The following is a 20105-nucleotide window of genomic DNA, read 5'->3' as shown; positions in this document are numbered from 1 at the left end:
GTGTGTTGAGATTTACCCTCATGAGATTTACCCACTGCATAATGCTCTAATGAGGGCCATTTAGTAATTGAAACCTGAAGCACTATGGAGACAAGCAAACTCAAGCCCCCCCAGAGCCTGCCTCTTCTGGCACCAGGGACAGCATTCAGTGTAAAGGAAATATAACCATCCAAATCTTCTGTCAGCCAAGTCTCTTGTAAAAACAAACAAAACACAATTGGAAAGGTATTTAACAAATGAGATATCCTTGACTCCAGACATCCAGCCAGCAATATTCCATGAAATGAATGTTAAGGGGCACTGGGATAATGAATGTCAATCCAGTTATAAGGAAAAGGTCTCAGGGTCTTTCCTGGCCAGCAGAGTTTTTTCCTGGGAGGGTCTCTAAACACCACAGTTTCTACCAAATCAATGTTAGCATGCATCCTCTGTAGTGCTTCATATTGCTAGGCTTCCTGCAATTCCAAAAACAACGATTTTGTCAGCTCTCTGTCCTGCAGCTCAGTATATGCATAAGATGAGGCTCTCTGTAACAGCTGAGGCGAGAAGGCTGTTAACTTGCTTCCTACTTGTGCATCGTTACTGCACAGAGTCAGAGCCACCGGGTGGTGGGGAGGGCAGCCCCTAAACTGGCACCTTTACTGCTTCTTGTTGGAAGTTCCAGCTCCAGAGAAACTTGCTGCCTTGCTCCAGCTTGTCTTCAATAGAATAGGATGTATTAAGTTGCGCAGGTTCTGCTGGGGCAAAGGGGGAGTCTAAGGTCACAGCTTCCCTTGCAAGGAACCCATTTCCTGGGGCCTAAAGTCTGGTTCCTCTCTGGTGATCTAAAAGAAAGTCTATGCTTCTCAGGGCCACTTATATCCCCCCGCCACCCTGCAGAGAATTCACTCCTTGTATATCAAGGAGTGGCCATATATTTCCCATCCAAGATGCTGCCTATGATGCTTCTTGAGTACAGTCCTTAAATCTCTATTAGCTTGGCCATCATGGAGGAATTAAGGCCAGACTGCAAATTCTGTGAGACTGGTGCTAATTATCTGTTTGCATATCCCCCTGTATGAGCTCTTGTGTGTCCATATTGCTGGCAGATGAATCATCAATGTGTTTTGTCAACCGCCTTGCTGTTCCCTGTGCCATTATCAGCGACCTTTCGATATCCTTAAGGGCTGCTATGATTTCGCATGTAGATTTTCTAGATCATGTATATGAACAAAGTTATCTTTATTCAGTCCTGTTAGGCAAGAGTCTGAGGTCTCTTTCTGCCTAGTCTCTCTGAAGCCTTCAAGTTAGTATTTTCTGTGGTGGTGGGCCAGTGTGATTCAGTTGTGTTGGCCTGATCTTCAAGATCACAGTGATTACTCCTTCTGGTATGTGGACTGGACTGAACCCTGTTTTGGCACAGAGGGAGACAGGAACTGTCTTTAAAAACTCTAGAAGAAAATCTGAAAACCTGTCAAATAATCACACAGTTTGGATTGAGGGTTCAGCTTCCAGTGCAGCACAGCACAGCACACCTTTTGCTCGTAGGAAATATAACTGTAATGCTCTCCAATTCCTTTCCCAAGAAAAATTGGTCTATCTTTAATTGATTTCCTGATTTGGCTGCTCCCTGCTCAGGGGATGTGTGTAATTACTTTTTTGACCCCATTTATACTTTTAAAGATGTTTTTACTTACAATTCTGAGGGCTTGGAGGGAGTCCTCGATCCAAGGCTGTTGTCTCTGTTACCACAAAGCCGTCCAGTTTTTACCGTTCCACCGTGCAAGATAAAACAATTCCACAACGCTAATTCTGCTTTGCAACTCCACAATACAAAAATAGTTCCAGATAGAATCCTTAAAACTAACCTCCAATGTTCCACAAAAGGGACATCAGTCTAGGGAGGACTTGAAACAGGCTGCCATTTTGCCACCATCTTGGGCTCCTCCATTTGGGAGCATTTGGCTGAGAGACTATGATTTTTTCCTAGGCCATTCAGAAGGCTTCATGGCTGAACCTGGGCTGCTTTCATGCAAACACCACACTTTCTACCTGCTGCTACCCAACACAGGCAATTCTCGCGATTGCTGAGAGAGGTAGTGGGGAAGGCTCTAAAGAGCTTACCTTCCCTGCAGATGATCCAAGGCTTGGTGGTGGAAGTGCATTCCATGCTCCCACACTAGCAGCCCTGCTCCATGAAGCATGGAGCTCGATGGGGGAATCCCTCCTCCCTGCTCCATGAAGCATGGATCAGGGAGGAGGGATTCTCCCAATGAGCACCCATCTCTGTTTCCTTGGGCTGAACTAGGCCTGAGGAGACACAAAATGCATGGCAGTCATGTTAAGGGTGTGAGTGCACCCCTAACCCTGGCTACCAGTCAGGTTGTTTAGGAGGGTTAGGTGGACAGGAAGCATTGGTATCTGCGGGGATCCTGCTGTTTCTCATGACCACCTAACCCAGTGGGCTACCCTAGGCTAGGTTAGGCTGGTTGTGAGAACAGCCTCAAAGTCTCTCTAGTATCTCATGCAACATTGCAAGACCACGTTATCCCCATCAAAAGTGTAAATCACTACTGTCTGAAGCAACTGCTTGGAGTGCTGGTGCAGTTGGGCCAGACTTTGCTACATTGATATGGATGGGATAGGTAATTCCTGCATTTGTCAAGGCATTTTAAGATGTGCTCAAAGTTTGGCACTGGTCCTCCTCCTGGTTGCTGCAGCCTTCAGAGTCCCTGGGAAAGCCATTCCTGAGAGTTGAAGTATCCTTGGAACAATGTGAAATTCAGCATGAGTGGCTGTAGAGGGAGGAGGGATCAAAGAACATGAGTAGGGATGAGAAGGAACTTCGTGATGGTGGCGCACGAGTGGCAATGCCACCCTATATGTTGGTCCTGGCCACAGGTTGTAACTATAAAAGTACAAAATGGCTACAATAAGACAACCAAACAATAACACATCTAGACTTTCTTAACTGATATCTTTCTGGTATGTGTATAAAGTGCATAACTATTTGTGTTATCCATATGAATTTAATTCAAGATCCAGATTTAATGTAAGATGAATTCCAGCCTATGGTTGTAATACTCAGGTATGCATGAGCCAGGTAGTATTTCTTCATTTATTTATACCCTTGAGGGTTTAAAAAGCTCTTTGCTGTTATCTGTAGCGCAGAAAGGTTATGAGAAAGCTTCAAGTGTCCTCCCCCCCCCCGCCACTGTTTGCCCCTTTCCTCATTGCCATTACAGCAAATAACCAATAATAAAGAAACTATCAAGGATGGCCACGTATAAAGGTCCCATGCAACAAAATGGATGCCCTGGTTTAGTCATTCCAGTGGTGGCTTTCTGCAAGCTGCTGCTCTCATGTGCTTCATTATAGGCCCCGAATGGGACACCTAGAGGCATGTTTATCACAATTCCTTGCTTCCCTGGATGCTTGTTGTGGTAACGCAGCCTATTCTAGGAAAACATTTAGTGGTAAGAAACCTGTACAGCCTTGCTTATGTATAATTATAAGCTTCCCATGGATGGAACCTGTTTGCCAACATATGGGACTAGCAGAGAGAGGGAGCAACACATCAAAGCTTCATGTTTTGACAGACTTGAGATTTAAGCCTAGTTCTGATAAGCAAGTAATATTTTATCTAGATTGTACAACGCTGGCCTGCAGGTGGGGGGGGGGATGTCATAGAATGCTCTCCAATTCAGAACATTCCAGCATGTCAGAGGAGCTTATGTTAGACTTCTCCCTGACATCTAGTCTTCTCTGTGCAAGGAATTTTTTTGCAGAGCCGAACTTTTAGCCATGCAGGAGCTCCATCTGCAACTTGCAGTGGAGCAATACAGACACAGATTTGCAGCTGGTGGGATGACTAGACCTAGAGGGCATTATGCAGACTCTGTATTATGGAATATTGGATGGCAGACATAACTGGTAGAATTATGGACTGAACCAGAATGTTTGGGAGAGGGAATTTATATATTTAAATGTTTCCCCATGTTTAAAAAATGCTTTCTTTTAATAACTAAGGAGTGGTTGAGTGCCTGTCAGTTTAGAAATGAAGGAGATGCCCCAAAAGAGGACAGTGGCATAGGACACTGTCCAGGTTTGCCAGAATGTATTAATTCATGAATTAAAGGATACATTTTTAAAAACCCCAACCAGTGGACTAAGAAGGACCTGTGAATGTCTAGCACTTTTGGAGTGTTGAGGGTATTAGTTTTCAGGCAGGGAGGGAAGCAAAGGACAGAATGGGAACAAATCTTCTTCGGTAGTTTATAATATCCTGGGAGGGTTGGGTGGATTAGGCTTGAGCAGATGCATAATATGACATTTTTAAAAAACACACATCTCTTTCACATGATTTGCCGAGTTTTCAGTAGGGGAAAAGGAAAACATGACACATTCCTCCCCCCACCCCCACTTTTCAGAAACTTCCACCCATGAGATAGATATGCAACAAATGTCTAAGTCTGAGTCTGCTAGCCAGCCCTGAACCTGAGCTCTTTATAGCACAGCAGGGGAAGGTTTCAGGAGATGGAAAGGTGGGATGGGAGGGAAAGGGAGAAAAGGAATTGGCTTGCTGCCTTCCACCCCTAAGAGTTTGTTGTATCTGGGAGAGGGGATTAAAACTGGGCAGATGCTTGTTGCGAAATTTAAAATCTCCTGCTCCCCTTCCTGGCAGCCAGTCACAAACCTGAATCCTTTAGTGTTGTATAGCATGATGGGGGGAAGTTTCACGAGAGTGGGAGAAAAAAAGAAAAAGAATCTCGTGCCCCCCTGCCTGAGTTGTTCCAGGCTGGGTACAGTCCTAAAAGAAGTATTCCTGCTTTGAGGCTCGGGAAGGATGCACTGAAACATTATCTCCAAGAGATTAAAAAACCCAAAGACACTCCCAACAAACAGATTTTGAGAGAATTTCTTGTCAGGATTCTCCTTGTACAGCTAGATGTGGATTGCTGCTGAAACATAAGCATCATGGGTAACTTTGGTCAAGTCTATGTTTCTGATCTGTAAAATATGAACAAGAGCAACCCACCTCCCTAAGGGTTTGTCACAGTTTGATCAATTGCCCTGCTTCTCCTTGTGAGGCAGTTACAAGAGAACATGTTAAATCTGCTGCAGTTGAGTGCCATACCTGCAGCTGGCAATGATCTAATGTGTGTATACACATCTTCTCCTTTTTTCCTGAGTATTGTTTAGTTTGTTTCTTCAATGTTTGAGATTATTTTGATATAGTTCACCTCAGTATGCACATTTCAGACTCTTGCTGGCTTTTCTTGCTTGAGTTATCTGTGGATACTTTCTCTGCAGTGAGCTACCTTTCTGTTTGTGATATGCTGTGGTGCAGAATGAACAGGGTGGTCAAAGAGGAGAGGGGTGATGTTGCTTTGAAGAAACCCCTTGACTATGTTTTCCCTGCCTTTTCCTCCTGGAACCTTCAAACTGTAGCAACATGACCCAGCTGATTGGTGTGGAAACTCCAATATACAGGGCACACTCAGAGCATCCCATTCCACAAGCATTCATCAGTATGTTCCCTCCACTGAAATGAATGTGGAAACTTGCTCAGGCAAGAGTTCTGTGGATGCACTGGATTTATGCATTGATTCTAGTGCTTAAAGGAAAATGTATTTGTTTCAAGTTGATGACAAAATTGCCATAATATATATAATAACCTGCAGTGTGATCACACAGAATACAAAAAGGTTTAATTTGTTCTAAGTGTAAGAATGATACAAGCATGTAAAAAATATGAAAAACAGAAAACAAACCAATACACAGCCAAGAGTAGCCTTAGAGTGAAAGGCCAGTAGAGTGAAAGGCCAGCAGAGAACAACTCTGATGAGGACTTGTGTGTTGTGGTTCACACAGTAACCAGCATTAGCATCATTGTGTGAATGCATGCCAAGGTGGGAATCTCAGATTAATCTTGCAACACAGATGGACACTGATAAGCTTGGTGTGGGTTTACATGATCATGGTAATGTCAGTTACCAATTTTAAACCTAGATTTGAATGATTGTGTGAACCAGATCACTGTATTGTATGTAGACTGGAAACATCCTGAGTCACCACCCTTTGCTCTGCCATGAAGCAGAGTGACTTGGTGACCTTAAGTCAGATTGATACATGGTAACTGATCCATCTCATAGGATAACCTCCTTACTCTGAGCTCCGAAGAGCAGAATACAGCAGTGATAGGTGAATAATGGAATTCAGTTTCCCACCAGTGCTGGAAGGGTATTACTGTAATGGTCAGACCATGATAAGTGTATTTTTACAAAGTGTTCATAATGAAGCTGTTTGATCTTGATCAGTCTTGGCTCTTGTCATCTGCTTTGTGTTGTCCTCCTCTACAGGCAACTTTGTAAAGAATTCACAGATCTCTTGGCCCAGGACAGGACGCCCATTGGCAATAGCAGGCCCAGCCCCATTTTGGAACCAGGGATTCAGAGCTGCTTGACTCACTTCAGCCTCATCACCCACGGCTTTGGCTCCCCAGCCATATGCGCTGCCCTGACTGCTCTCCAGAACTACCTGACTGAAGCTCTCAAAGGCATGGACAAGATGTTCTTGAACAACAACTCTGCTAACAGGCACACTTCTGGGGAAGGACCAGGTAGTAAAACTGGAGACAAGGAAGAGAAGCACAGAAAATGAAAAAAAAAATGAAGCTAATGAAATTAGGAAAAAAATTTAAAGGAAAAGCAGAGAGAGAGAGAGAGAGAAATCTTTTTAAAAAACATTTTAATTTTAGCTTTAAAGATATTGGATTGGGCTTTGGAAGAATTATACTAGATAGGTCACACCCGCAAAGATTTTTTAACAAAGGAAAAATAAGGTCAGAGGCGCACAATGGAACAGGAACAGTGGCTCAATGGCTTTTGCAAAGGAACTTTTGAAGACAACTTCCAGGAGTTTCCACTTCTGTCCTCCCACAGTCTTTTTTTATGATTGAGGGGAGTGGGGTTGAAAAATAACCCAAATAATAATAGGTGAAAGCAATCAATAACTGATTGGAAGAACTGTGTTGATAATGTTGATATGTTGGCCAAGATACATAGTCTGTTTTTGTTTCTTTTCTTTTTCTTTTTTTTTTTTTAAATGTTGCTATCTAAAGTAGAAAAAGCAAAAACCTTTTAAGGGGAAGGATTTATTTTATATTTAAAGGTTGAGTTCAGAGTGAAGTTTCCTGCTTTCCTCTTCAATCAACTGTAGCCCCTTAATTTGTATGACACCTTGCCATTGCCACTCTGTGTCAGAATAGCTAGACCCAAACTCTTCCAATAGTCTCTGAAGGTTGCTTAACAGAGGGAAATGGGGAAAAAACCAAATCTACTCTCTGGGTCTGTCTAGACTAGGTGCCATTGAGGAGAAGGACAAACCCACTGTATGCCCAGATAACTGGCCGAGGTTGTGAGTTTCAAACCATGCTAGCTAACTAGGCTGGTACTGAGTGCTCCAAAGTCAATATAGACTATTTGCTTAAATTTTCAATATTTACTGAAAACTAGTTATTTAGCATATTTGATCCTCAGTGTCTGAGTCTGCAGTTTCCAATTATCACTGGCTGTAAGAGTGTGCAGAGTTTTCACATTAGGTCTAATGCTGACAATACCAGCAGAATCTACCCTTCCAGTAGAGTGTCTGGAATATTATACTGGAATTTCTTCCATGGAGAAATACATGTGAAAAATGTTAAGCAAGTATGCAGAAGGTGTAAAGAGAAGAAGAAAAGGCTCCATATTAGCCTGCTTGAGAGCTGAAGATGTGGGCGGGGGGACCATAAATACCTGCATACATGTTGCTATCAGATGCAACTTTTTCATGTGTATTTCTTCCCTGAGGAGGACAAATGTTCCATCAGAACTGATCCCATATTTGAAACTAGTACGACCTATTTTCAAGGCAGTTGGCCCAGCCTGACCATCCCCGGGGGGTGCAGAACTTCTGATGTACTCATGGAGCTAACTCTTGGGAGGGGACAACTCAAATCACCAAGATGCAGATGGAGGTGTTCTACTGAAGTGACTAGAAAAGCCCAGTTCTGTAGGAGCTTAATGTGTGCATTGGGAATGCACATGGGACTCTAGGACTGAGATGCCAATCTGCTAATTCTTGCTCAGAATTTATGTGATCCAAATTGCCAACAAATGCTGTTCTCTCCCTTTTAACACGTCTCAGATCACTCACACACAAACTCCATGCACTTATTCTTCCTTTCCTTTTTCGTTTTCTTTTTTTCTTTTAAAGAAGTGTTAGTAACAGGAATGTCTTGATGAGTATGTAATTTCCTTCTCAGGAATATGCACCCTTTTTATTTTCTTCTGTTTCCCAAAGCTTTGCCCGCTTGGCTTATGAGCTTCTTCAAAGAGGACTAGAACTCCCTACACATTTCATCAGGTACAGAGATGAAAATCCACAATTGTGACACTTTTTCCTTTTCAAATCAAAGCCAGTTGTTTTGGAATTCTGCAGGTGTACTTCTTTAAAGAAGCTCAAAGGGAATAGATTAAACAAGGCAAAGGTAACTGAATGGGTGGTGTAAGACTGAGAGGCAAATGCTGTTTTCTCCAATATATAGAAAAATGCTTTGGGGAGGGTCAGTAGTATTTAATGCACAGAATAAAGCAGGTTTGCTAAGTGTTTAGAGGGGAACGGGTGGGACTGAAGGAAAAGAGAACTGTGATTTCTAAGTCAGGATCTCATTTTAAGGAAATCTGTTTTCTCCAGATTATAAATGGAGTTTTGCAGCTTTTGACTTGGAAGGCAAAGAGCAAGTCATTTGCGGGGTGGGGGTGAGAAATCAATCAACTTCCAGGCATATACATAAAATAAGTGCATTACAGTATATTTTATAAATGAGGTTTTCAAAATGTCTTTATCTCCTTCTTTGGAATCATGCTTAAGTGCAAGAAGATGAATTTCACCCTGCATGTTATCAGCTTGGAAAAATGTTGTTGACTTTACAGTGGCTATAGAGTTTCATGCATTTGGAAAAAATCATTTCCCTTTTGTCAAAACAGCTTATGTCTCTGCATCATTTTGGCCTAATATACTGAATTCATTCTAGATAATAGGATAGAGATACTTTAAGTCTGCTATCTTGATCCTATACACATACATGGTTGCAGGTACCATTAATGTTGGTGGAACTTAATTCCACTTAAGGATGCTTAATGACTTGAGTCCATGGCCATTCATTTCACTGGGATCAACTTTGCCCTTGGAATTCAGTTTGCAAACACAGTTTAGATCTTTGCAGCTTTCAGTAAGAAGAGTGCATATAGTGTAAACAGAGGCGCTCTTACCTCTAGACTTTGGGGCCAAAGTCCAGGGCCTCCACACCCCCTGGGGGTCCCCCAAATCCTCTTTAGTTTGTCCTGGGTGGTGTGGTTTGTGACCTCAATAACCTACATGTTGAAAAATGATGCTTAACTTGCAGCAGGGCGGGGGTGGGTGGGGAGGGGCTCCAAAGGTCTTTAAGTCCAGTCTCCAAAATTACCTAGGTCCACCTCTGAGTGTACACTGTTGTGGTTGAAGCTTCTGTACAGATCTTCTTCACCATATGTACAAATACTCATCACGTGCCAGAGAACTGTGGCCAACAGCAATTTTAGTGTGTGTGTGTGTGTGTGTGTTTGTGTACACACCACACACATACATCCAATGAACACAGGCAGGGGCTTCAAGCATGAAGTCATACACTCTTTATAGCCTGATGATCACAACTATGCTCCACTCCATACAATAAATTACTGCAATATTCCTAATTGCAAATCACCCAGTCCACAGGCTCATTAAGACATTAAATTAAGCCAGTTCTTTCACACTGAACATTGTAGGCCTGTGAAGTGAATCGACCTATGTGTTGTTGCTGTTCTTTTTGTAAAGACTCACAAGTTTAACCTGGAATGTATACAATCCTGGGAATATTTCCTTTGAAGCAAGTTTCATAGAAATCAGTGGAACTTCCAACTACAATGACTGGAATTCCTGTCTTATTGGCTTTGATGGGACTTACATTAAATCCAAGTATTTTAGTTCAGTTGTGGGTTAGGCTTTACGTTCTGTTCATAAAGGCATACATGTGCACTTTACTGCTTAGCTATGGTGCCAGTCTTGGAGCTAATAATTTTAGAATGTCATTGAAAGTAATTGTGGAGACTGAACACAGCATTCTACAGCAAAGATGTAACTATCCCTAAGTACCACTGCTTTACCATGGAGGACTATTTTAGTGCAGCCAGTAACTTCAAAAGTATTCAAAGTTAGTTTCATTTGTTTTTGTGGAGAATTAAGCACATGCCATTGAAACTCAAATGAATTTTTAATTTGGCTGGATCACACTCCATACTTTCTGCTTCCTATGTTTCTGACCCTTTTGAAGTCTGTGTCCTGTTTGTGTCTCTTGTTCACTCTCCAGAAAGAAAAATTGTACCTTTTTATTTTCTGTATTACTCTAAATAGCACTTCTTGAGGCTTGAAGATGGAATATTGTTTACTCCCTCCCTCCTATATTTGTTATCTCTGAATCCACTTGTTGTGGAGATTTTTATCAATGTAGTAAGATCATCTTATGCATCACAAGAATAATTTACTACTTTTCAAACCATTGATGCATAGCTTAATAAAGAACCCAGATGGGCTAACCTTAACATAAAAAAGTCCTCTGAAGCACAATTCCAATGACTAAAATCAAAATGTTTAGGCCTGCCATTATTATTACCATCACTGAAAGAAGGAAAACATTGAGGCACAAAATAACTGAAAAGCTGCAAACCCCATCTTTCCAGTTTGTTAAATTACACCCTTATCCACACTTCAGTTATACATTTCACTACTGCAAATGAAACCTTCTGTAAGACTTGTCCAAATATGAGCCTTGACATTCTCTAAACAGTTGCCTGCCAGATATTTGGGGGGAGCCCATCATGGTTTCACTAGCTTAAACATTTAGGATTTTAATGAACATGGTCCCTGGAATTATTATTGGATTAGAAACTAGTGCCATTAACCCCATAATCCATTAACCCCATAATACAGAACTGGATGTTTCTGCCCCTTTACTGTGATTGTGTATGAGACAAAAACAGACTGAAAGATATCCTCAGAAGGATGCCTCGCCCCTCCTTTCACTGTCCCTGTAGAATCACCTTCTGCAGGTACTTGGCGGGTGTTGTTGTCACTTGGGTTGCGGTTAGAATCCTCAGACCCTGCAGCAGTGTGCACAGGCTGAAGGGAAACATACACTTGCATGGCTTGTAGAGTATTTCTAGGCATATTCCTCCTTTTCTCGGTTCATCATGACTGGGACCTCAGTTATTCATTCCCTTTGCTGAAGTTAGTTACCTGTTGGGAGAGGTTTCTCCTATTGCATGTCTTCCTGCCATTCTTGTCATGGAGCTAATGGCACAGGCGTCTTAGAAGTGGTGTAATCCCACTAGAAAGTCAAAATTGGAGTCTACTCACAGATTACATTTTAAGGTATACATCTAAGACTTTTAAGGTACCCTTACAGCCATATAGTTGGAATGTGACAAACAGGTTTGGGGCAATACAGGGGCCCTCATCAGAGAGCCACAATTGGTTGCTGGCTTGCAGCTTTCTGTTGATGCTTGGTGGCAAACTTGACTTTCACCCCACCCCACCCCAGCTTCCTAAGTGGAGAGTGCTGAATTCCAAGTATTTTATCCATTATTTCCGTACTCTTCCCCCTCCAGTTCCTCCCAGAATTGTCAGATTAGTGCTTTTAGATCCTTGAATTATTGAAAAGGTTGTTACCTCCTGCAATTAGCAGCAGAGGCTATCATTTAAACCCCCCAAAAAAGTTGAAGGGAGAGGCCTTTTCTAGTCCATTTTCAAGCCAAATTGGTGTGTTTCCTTTGAATCATTTGGAAGGCAAAATTCCCATACCATCCACCTCTTTTTAAACAACCCAGCTCCTGGGCAGCCAGTAACTTGTCTTCCTGCTGGAACCAGGGTCCCTGGTTAATACCACAAGCTACAGAGGATAAGGCATTCCCAGGGATGATGTGTGGGCAACTACCCTTTTTATGACCACTGGCTCACTGCTTTTAACAGGTTCATATTAGGCACCATTCCCTAGGTGATGCTTTTCATCCCACTGCTTGGGAAAAACTTTGCTGTGTGGGAAATTCTGTCCCTAAAACTACTTCCAAACGCTGACTGAAGGATCCTGTTTCTTGAGCGTTTGAACCGGGCATGGATACTTACCAGACTAGAAGCAAAGGTGCTTAGTTAATTGAAGCAAAGGTGCTTAGTGAGAGCAAGGTGGGTTAATTCCACCTTGTAAACATCTAAAAACAACTCTGGCGTTGTCAAACCTGGTGAAGCAAAACATTGTTGGAAATGAATGCGCTCTTAGATTTGGAAGGGAATTCCACTGATTTCAATGACACTTTTTTTTCAAGGATATGATTTAGGGTCCTGGTGTGTTGTTGGTAAAGTGGCACAAAGCCTGATCTCACCTAAACACTACCTGTTGCACGCACTTGAGCATATCTTTCCCTCGCCTTTTTAAAAAAAATGTTGTAAAGGGAAAGCAGCAGCTATCGTGAACGGAGGGGAGGATAAGGCATTGCTAGTTAACCCTTTCCCTCTCGGCCCATTTTTCTGCTCAAAATCGCTCCCCCCTCGCCTGCTTCCCCGTTCCCAAAGAAAGATATAGGCGAAGTTGCAATGAGGGGAAACAAATCTGATGAGTAGTGACTGGATCTAGGCCGAGCAAGGATTTGGACCCAGAGCCCCTTCAACTGGTCGGCTCAGCCCCTTCCTCCAGCCACCCGCGTAACGTTCTTCAACAGCTGCCACTAACAACAATCATCGCCCCCGTAGGAGAAGCCTTAAAAAACAATCACTGGAGAAAGCAAAGGTATCTTAAGCAACTGGCTGGGTGGAGAAGTTACTCCCTTGCCTGTGCCATCCATTTTAACCCTTTAGGGACTGAACAACGGACACGGGTCTATTCCGTGGTTGTCCCCGCTCCCACCCCTCTCTCGTTCCTTTCTGCCCAGTTATCCAATTTAATTAAAAGGCTGGACGACCGATTTCTTGCATCATCTTGATCCTACAAACATGTATTCAGAAGTGAGTCCCACTATGTTCACTGAGGCATGCTTTCAGGTGCGTCAGTCTAGGAAGCATCTCCCAACATGTAGCTGCGCAATTCTGTGCCAGCTTACGTGGGGTGAGCCTCACTGGACATAGCATCTATTCTGGGTAAACACGCTTTACTCGACCAATATTCCCCCCGCATTCTGCAACAACACAGCTATTTCAACGCACCTGTATATATAACTGAGAACGATGAAGGTTTCTCTCTGCTGAGTCGTAAAGAAAAATAGTTTCTGTTCCCCTTTGGGTGGGGGGAGGGACCCTAAAACCACACGACCGAGTCAGTAGATGTACATAACCGTTTTTGAAATAACGCCATCAGCACTGCACGCCCTTTTCTGAGGGACAGCTCTGATTAAAATTCCCTTACACACACCCCTTAACATTTCAGTATCTGCAATTAAGAAGTCCATGCTTTTTAATTGCACTGATGAATGCTCTCGGCCCTGTTTATTAAATATCTTCCTGGTTATGTGGATGGGTGGCATTTGTTTATCCCAATGAAGAATGCCAATATGATTTCATGTAAAAAAGATTTTTTTTTTTTTAAAAAAAGAACAAATCGCGTGTGGTGGGGAAAGAAACATGTATGGCGAAAGCCAGCCTCCAATGGTGTGTGCCCAAGGCCACGCTCCGAAATGCATTCTGTGAAAGAAACTCTCATTGCATTCCATGGGATGTACGTTCCCATAGTGAGGTTCAAGCACTAAGGAAATAACAAGGCAAAGAGAGATAGCGGAAACAGGAGTGTGAAATCCATAGTATCTCCCTCCCTGTGCCCAAATCGAGACCTTATTTAAAACAAAGCAAAACCAACATCTACTCTTCTTGAATAGTCTTTCCATAAGAATAATATCTATTTTAGCGTCTCTTCCAGAAAAGGGGTGGGGAGCGGAGAGGCATTCAATGATGAGTTTGTATATATTTATTTATGCTTAATTTAACGGGATTGTGTAAATATGGCGAGCAAGTAGTTTTGGGGTTATTTATCTGTGACTATACCTCTGTGAATGGGTGGGGGAATTTAAAACAAGGAAAAAAAGATCAAAAAGACAAAAAAAATATTTGCAAACGCTTGACTCTAGATAGTACCCAATCTGACTTTTTTTTCTGTTCTTTATAGACAAGCTGTTATGGTAATGGGTAGAAATTGGTTTCTTGTCCAGTGATGACCTGATTTACATAAATAATAAGAAGAATAAAAAAGATTGTTGTGTTTTGTTGTATTTTCCTCTTCAGATTTTTTCTTTTTAAAAAAACAAAAACATGTTGGTGCTGCTTCAGTTCTGAAGACGGATTTACTTCCGCAGCCAAGAAAAGTCATTTCTTTCCCATTCTGGGCTTTGGGAAATTCAGGACCTGGTTCTACAATGGAAAGAAATAAACGTTGCTTCTCAGAAGTGTTGGCCATTTGATTTGTCTGTCTGACTCTCCGAACTTGTTTACAGTTTTGCCCCCGCCTCCCTTATAATAAACCTCACGTCCTGCTAACCAGATACTTTGTTTCATTTTGCCTTCGAAGTCCGGCCTCATCAGGGCGCTGCTTTCTCTGTCCAGCGGCAGAAGCAAATCAAAAGCCCGTACAAAAGGAAACCCGGATCTCCGCTTGTCGTTGCCTTTGTAACAAGGGGTAATAGCATTAACCGGTCACAGGTAAAGGCTCCTTTACCAAATTGACGGCAGTGTTCAGAATTCCTTTTTGCCCCAAGCACAGATGGCTCCTCGCTGCTTTGTTTTGTTCCAGTCATGTTGTCTTGATGCTAACAGAGAGATCGGAGAAACCGAAAAGATTATGAAGGGACTCATAATCTTTATTATTTGATTATTATTATTATTATGAGGGGAAGCAAGCAAGGGGGAAAAAACACATACACACACACAGGCACGGCAGTCCGACCCTACTAAGTCCACGGTTGAAGTCAAGGCAATCTAGGCAGCTAGGAACGGAATACCAAGGACAGGCAGGTGCCATTCGCTGGGCAGTTTCGCACTTTATAGACAGATCTGCAGCACAATAAAGACAAATTATTTAGTCCACTTGCCATCCGAACTCACATTTCCCGAGAAGTAAGTCGCATTGTTTTTGTTTGTTTAAGGAACTTATTTACTTTCCACCAGTGTGCTCAAGTTTGACATTTTGCCTCCCCTTGAACTTGAATCTTGGCAAGCCGATGTTAACCACTGTTTATTTATGTATTTAGCTGGCTAGCTAGCAGGCCAGCCTTTTAACCCGCCCCATATCAGTCCACGATTCCGATGGATAACTGTGTCTGCGTGTCCCTGCGTAAGAGCTCAATAAAACCACCTCGCTCTTCACACCCCACTTAGGGGTGCAAACAGATGGAAGGCTTGAGGAGTAAATTCTCATCTAAAAGTTTTGAGGGGAGAGGGGAAAACACTTTTTTGTGGGGGGGGGAAGAAAACGTAAGTTTGGGGCGGTATAAAAATATGTTAAATAAATAAACAAATTAAATTAAATGTGATTTGGGACAGAGGATAGAAAAGCATCCGGGGAAAACCCCTCAGATGCTTAAGGGTGGACCCGATTCGTTTCAGTGGGAAAAGAAACGATGCCCTTAACCACGGCCTCCCTCCTGAAATCAATGAGCTCTATAAGTGTTTGCCACTTGGGCTAGCTAAAAGTCTGCAGTCCAATGCAATCGAAGAAGCAGTTCGCTTTATAGGGTTGCGGGGAACCTAACTATAGAAAGCCAGCCGATGAAAGTGTTATGGAGAGAGCTGAGGAGAATTATTAGGGTATCGATAGGAAGCTTCATTCCCACTTTAAAAAAACCCCCAAAAACCCTTTAAGCCTCATGTTAACGTTAGCCATTATTCCCTGTCATGAATTTATTACTCAGTACTCAGAATATTGCGGGAGGTGGGGGCACCCTTCTGCTCCTAGGCGCAATTTTCTCCCAGGGCTGGACCCACCCATCGCACGCGGCGGCCTCTGGGACGGGCCAAGTTTGCATTATACAACTGCAGTTCAAGTCCTTTGAAAATCGGCCTTGTGTAATGTTGGAAGGAATCCTGTATAGCTCCAGCCGGGAGGGGAGCGTGGTTGTTCCCGAAGGCGCTGATTCCCAACCGGGGGAGCCCAGATACTTGGTTTAAAAAATCGATACCTGCACCTTGATTTGAGTAGAAACGAGTGCTATTGATTTCCCTCTCGACACTTCGGAGTGATGCCGTCACAGCTTTCAGATGTCTAGAAATGATCTCCCACTGAGTTCAGCAGAAGGGAGACAGATGATCCGCTTTCTTTGGCAGGTCAAGGCTGTGAGCCCGATTTGGTTCCAAGGCTTCAGGCCAAAGTTGCTGGACAAGGGGAGGGGAAAGGGGAGCAGCACCTGCTGCTTTTAATACAGGTGTGTGACTACCCTGAAGCTCGCCAGCTGTTGTTGGACTACAACTTCCATCATCCCCAGCTACAAGGCACTGATGGGGTGATGGGAATCGTAGTCCAACAACAGCTGGAGAAGCTCAGGTTGGCCACCCCTGCTGGACTGATTTCGTAAAAACAAGCGAGAAGATGATCCAAGTTCCAAGTTCCCTCCCTGGCTTCTCCAAGATAGAGCTGAGGGAGATTCCTGCCTGCAACCTTGGAGAAGCCGCTGCCAGTCTGTGTAGACAATACTGAGCGAGATGGACCAAGGGTCTGACTCAGTATATGGCAGCTGTGGCCACTTCTGGCCAGAAAAGTGGGCCTGAGGCAGCATTTCTTGTTCACTGCCAAAGTCCGCTGGGTGGAATTCTTGCCTTGCTGCCTCTCAAGCAGGAATGCTTCTGAGTGGAACGTTGATATAAGAACGGGACACTCCACACGCCCTCCATGAAACGTTCGAAGGGGCCGGCCCGGTAGTCTCTCCCCCCACCCCGCTTCCAGGAGTTCCTCTGGGAGGGGCGGCGGCGTTGGGGAGGTGGCTTCGTTAGCTAACGAACGGGCAAGGGAAACTCTCCGCCCCTTCGGAAAGAAAAGGGATGGACGAGTTGCCAAGTCCCCAGAGCAAGAGTTCTGTGAAGTGGGGCTGGGAGACGAGGAACAGGAGACCTGCTCGGAGAAACCCCCAAGCCGCCTCTGGTTCCCAGCACAAACCACCTCCAGAAGACACCTCCAGTGACTGATCCGATGAGGAAAATTATACAGAGTAGAAGGAAATTATACAGAGTAAATTAAAGGGAGAAGGTGGCAATGGACAAGTTAGTAGTAGACAAGTCAAGGGGAAGTTAGGTACAAGGTATTGCTTAATCTAAAGCCAGTGATGCCTTACTTGTCCTTTTAATTTCAGCGGGTCTACTTCGAGTAATTTCCCTCACGTTAGTTTCTCCTTAAAATGATCGTTCCACTGCGGAGCTGGAAAAGACAGGTTCCTTAGATCGGATCGCGACACTGCGGTAAAAAGCGTTGCCACGGAGAGCTGAATCTTTCCTCTGCGAGTTTTCTTACGCGTCCAAAAGCTTAGGGTTGGGCTAAGAGTCGATGCAATTTAAAACTGTAACCCAAAGTCAAGAGCATGGACAAGCGGGGAGGTGTACATCCGTTGCTTACTAGAAACTGGTGGGAAGAATAGAATTTGATTTTTGGTACCACCCTCCCTGAGTACTTTTAGTCAGAAGTAAGCTCCATGGATTTCACACTTCTTCGGTCTTCTATGCCTAGAAGGCTTTGAAACCGAGAGAGCGGGTTATACATTTGAAAACAGAAATAAATGTAAATTAAATAGCCGAGACTAATGTTGATGAATTGGGACCGGCAGTGGTCAGGATTAAGAGAGGCTGAAATCAACGGGGGACTCTCTTCTTGGTGAATATTTTAAGTTGTTCCTGTATCCTGACTTGGAATAGTACCTTCCACTAAAATGAAACCAAAGGCCCCAATCCAGCTAACATCAGTCGTGGCTCAAGTCCCATAGAAACTAACGGAACTGAGCGAATTAGTGGCGATTAAGTGGTCTCATTGGTTCCAGTTGGATTTGGCCCCAACTAACTTTAGGTGGATTGGTTGCATTTAGGATTTGGGTGTGTGGCTTTGGGGTGACCCACCCTTCCTTCTCAAGAGAAGATCCAGCCCTCTTCCTCTTTTCGCTCTCCTTTCTGGTGATCTGTTTCGTTCATTTTAGTTTATCCAACGTTAACAGAATCCTGCCAACAAATGTAATTGTTCAGAGCTGTTTTCCAGGCTGTCTTAATTTTCAGCCTGTTTTTCTCCGACCACTAAAGTCCTCTTACTCCTTTCTATGTTCTGAAGGACTTGGTCATTTTTTCTGTGGTCAAACGTCATCTTGATTCATACTGTTATATAAAACAGTTAGTGCTCCCCCCCCACCTTTGGGGAAATTCTGACCTTTCGTTCTAACTTGTGCCCAAGTTTATAGGAGGTCTCATAAATAACATTTCCGTGTGATAAAGCTGGTCTGAAGCAATCTGGAGTTTACTCTCTCACTATCTCTTTAAAAGTTTGATTAGGTAGTCAGTCTGCCTGAGCAGCCCATCCTCATTTACTAGGAAGCCAGTTCCACTGAAATCCAATCAGTGAGATTTACTGACTCGTTGACTTGGTTGGGAAAAAGCACAACTGTATATTATGTTTGACTTCATTTACCATTGACTTTCCCTTGCCTGTTGTCGTCTTCTTCCCACCACCCCACATTATACCCTAACAAACAATTTATTCTGGAGTACAGTCAGATCTATTCATTCACTGTAGTAATGAGAGATTATCTATAATATATAGATTACAGACAGGCACACATTCACACACAAGCGAATTTCAGCTCTTATTCTTTTGAGTATTTCGAAGATTACAGTCCAATCAAAGTTATGCGCTTTAAATCCCATTGGTTTCAATAGGAAAGAAGAATGTCCCTCACTCTTCCACTGAAATAAAAGGATTTGAAACATACTTAACTAGCGGGTTGCGCCTTCGATTTCTATTATTATTTTTACTAATTCAATAATCTGATTAAATAATGGTAATTGATTACTCACCGGTCATTAGGATCGATCGGTTCAACCGAAATATATATACATCTTACCGAAACCTCAGTGTGCTTTCCTTTTGGATATATTGAATAAAATGCAAGATAATTTGCAGTTTAATAAAGTAAGGCTCAAATCCTGAGAGTAAATCCTACGGAACTCATTGGAACTTGCTTCCAGTTTAACATAAATAGGACCGGGTTTCGCAACTATCTTTCATTTTAGAAGAAAATATAATCTTAACTATTTTAACGTTCACTCACTCATTAACATTCGCAGTCACTGATTAAAATTGACTCTCACAGATCAATCAGCTAAAATGTGAGTTAAATTAAACTGATTAAAACTTTAAAAAACAACAACAACACCGTTCGTTTATTATTTCTTCAAATCAATTACATACCACACTTTTAAATGTATAGATTCATGGCTACTAATACTCTCCACAAAGGAACATAAAGGATGCCTTTAAAATGCATCTGTTCCATTGATTCTGAGTGCATTCTCCGTTTAGCCAGAGGCATGTGTACTAGCGCGACTAGGGGCCAGAGAGAGAGAGAGACCATGAATGGAGATGGCATTCCTATCCTCAATCACACCCTGTAGTGGGGATACTCCCACAATGGGGTGTTGTTCCGGAAGGTATCCTCATCTAATTGGTTATTTCCACTGAGAGGTTTCCTCGTTGGATTTAGAAATGGACAGTCCCATACTCTGAAGGGCCTCTTGGACCATGTGGCGATGCGAAGCGTAGCAAGTTTCACTGAATTCAATGAGGCTTTACTTCCTCTGCAGGCAAAATATGAGACCTCACCTCAGCTTACCTGTCATTGATCTCCTTAGAAACTCATCACTGCGAATGAGCCAGTGATCGCTTCCTTAAGTGTCCGAATTACCGCCTTTGAGGGTTGTCTCTCTGGCCCACGAAGCTTATACCAAAAGACATTTGTTAGTCTTTAAGACGCAGTAAGGTTCGTTGCGGTTTCCACATAGCTCTGGTATCC

General features: G+C 43.0%; 1 protein-coding gene and 1 long non-coding RNA gene across 8 annotated transcripts in view; one reads left to right on the top strand and one right to left on the bottom strand.

Annotated features, from left to right (window-relative positions):
• Nucleotides 1-14519, top strand: part of TFAP2B (transcription factor AP-2 beta) — a 77665-nt gene extending 63146 nt beyond the window's left edge. For 5 of the 6 annotated variants that reach the window (XM_053285172.1, XM_053285173.1, XM_053285174.1 and 2 more), the window contains one exon: nucleotides 6342-9428. In XM_053285172.1, coding sequence (XP_053141147.1) covers nucleotides 6342-6642 — 301 coding nt within the window. In that variant the 3' untranslated portion in view covers nucleotides 6643-9428. Of the gene's footprint in view, nucleotides 1-6341; nucleotides 9429-14358 lie in introns of those variants that run through there. The other variant, XM_053285170.1, reaches the window with a different exon arrangement.
• Nucleotides 13842-17650, bottom strand: LOC128340243 (uncharacterized). 2 transcript variants are annotated; one of them, XR_008313545.1, is made up of 3 exons: nucleotides 17394-17650; nucleotides 14992-15123; nucleotides 13842-14879 (listed from the first exon to the last, which is right to left on the bottom strand). It is a non-coding gene; the product is annotated as an uncharacterized LOC128340243 (long non-coding RNA). The 2 variants fall into 2 exon arrangements; XR_008313544.1 differs by lacking the exon at nucleotides 17394-17650 and adding an exon at nucleotides 16248-16435.
• Nucleotides 17651-20105: the final 2455 nt, after the last annotated feature.

Source organism: Hemicordylus capensis, chromosome 1 (assembly GCF_027244095.1).
Source record: "Hemicordylus capensis ecotype Gifberg chromosome 1, rHemCap1.1.pri, whole genome shotgun sequence".
NCBI classification, from domain to species: Eukaryota; Metazoa; Chordata; class Lepidosauria; order Squamata; family Cordylidae; genus Hemicordylus; species Hemicordylus capensis.
Note: the sequence above shows the minus strand (reverse complement) of the source record. Positions and strands in the feature narration are given on the sequence as shown.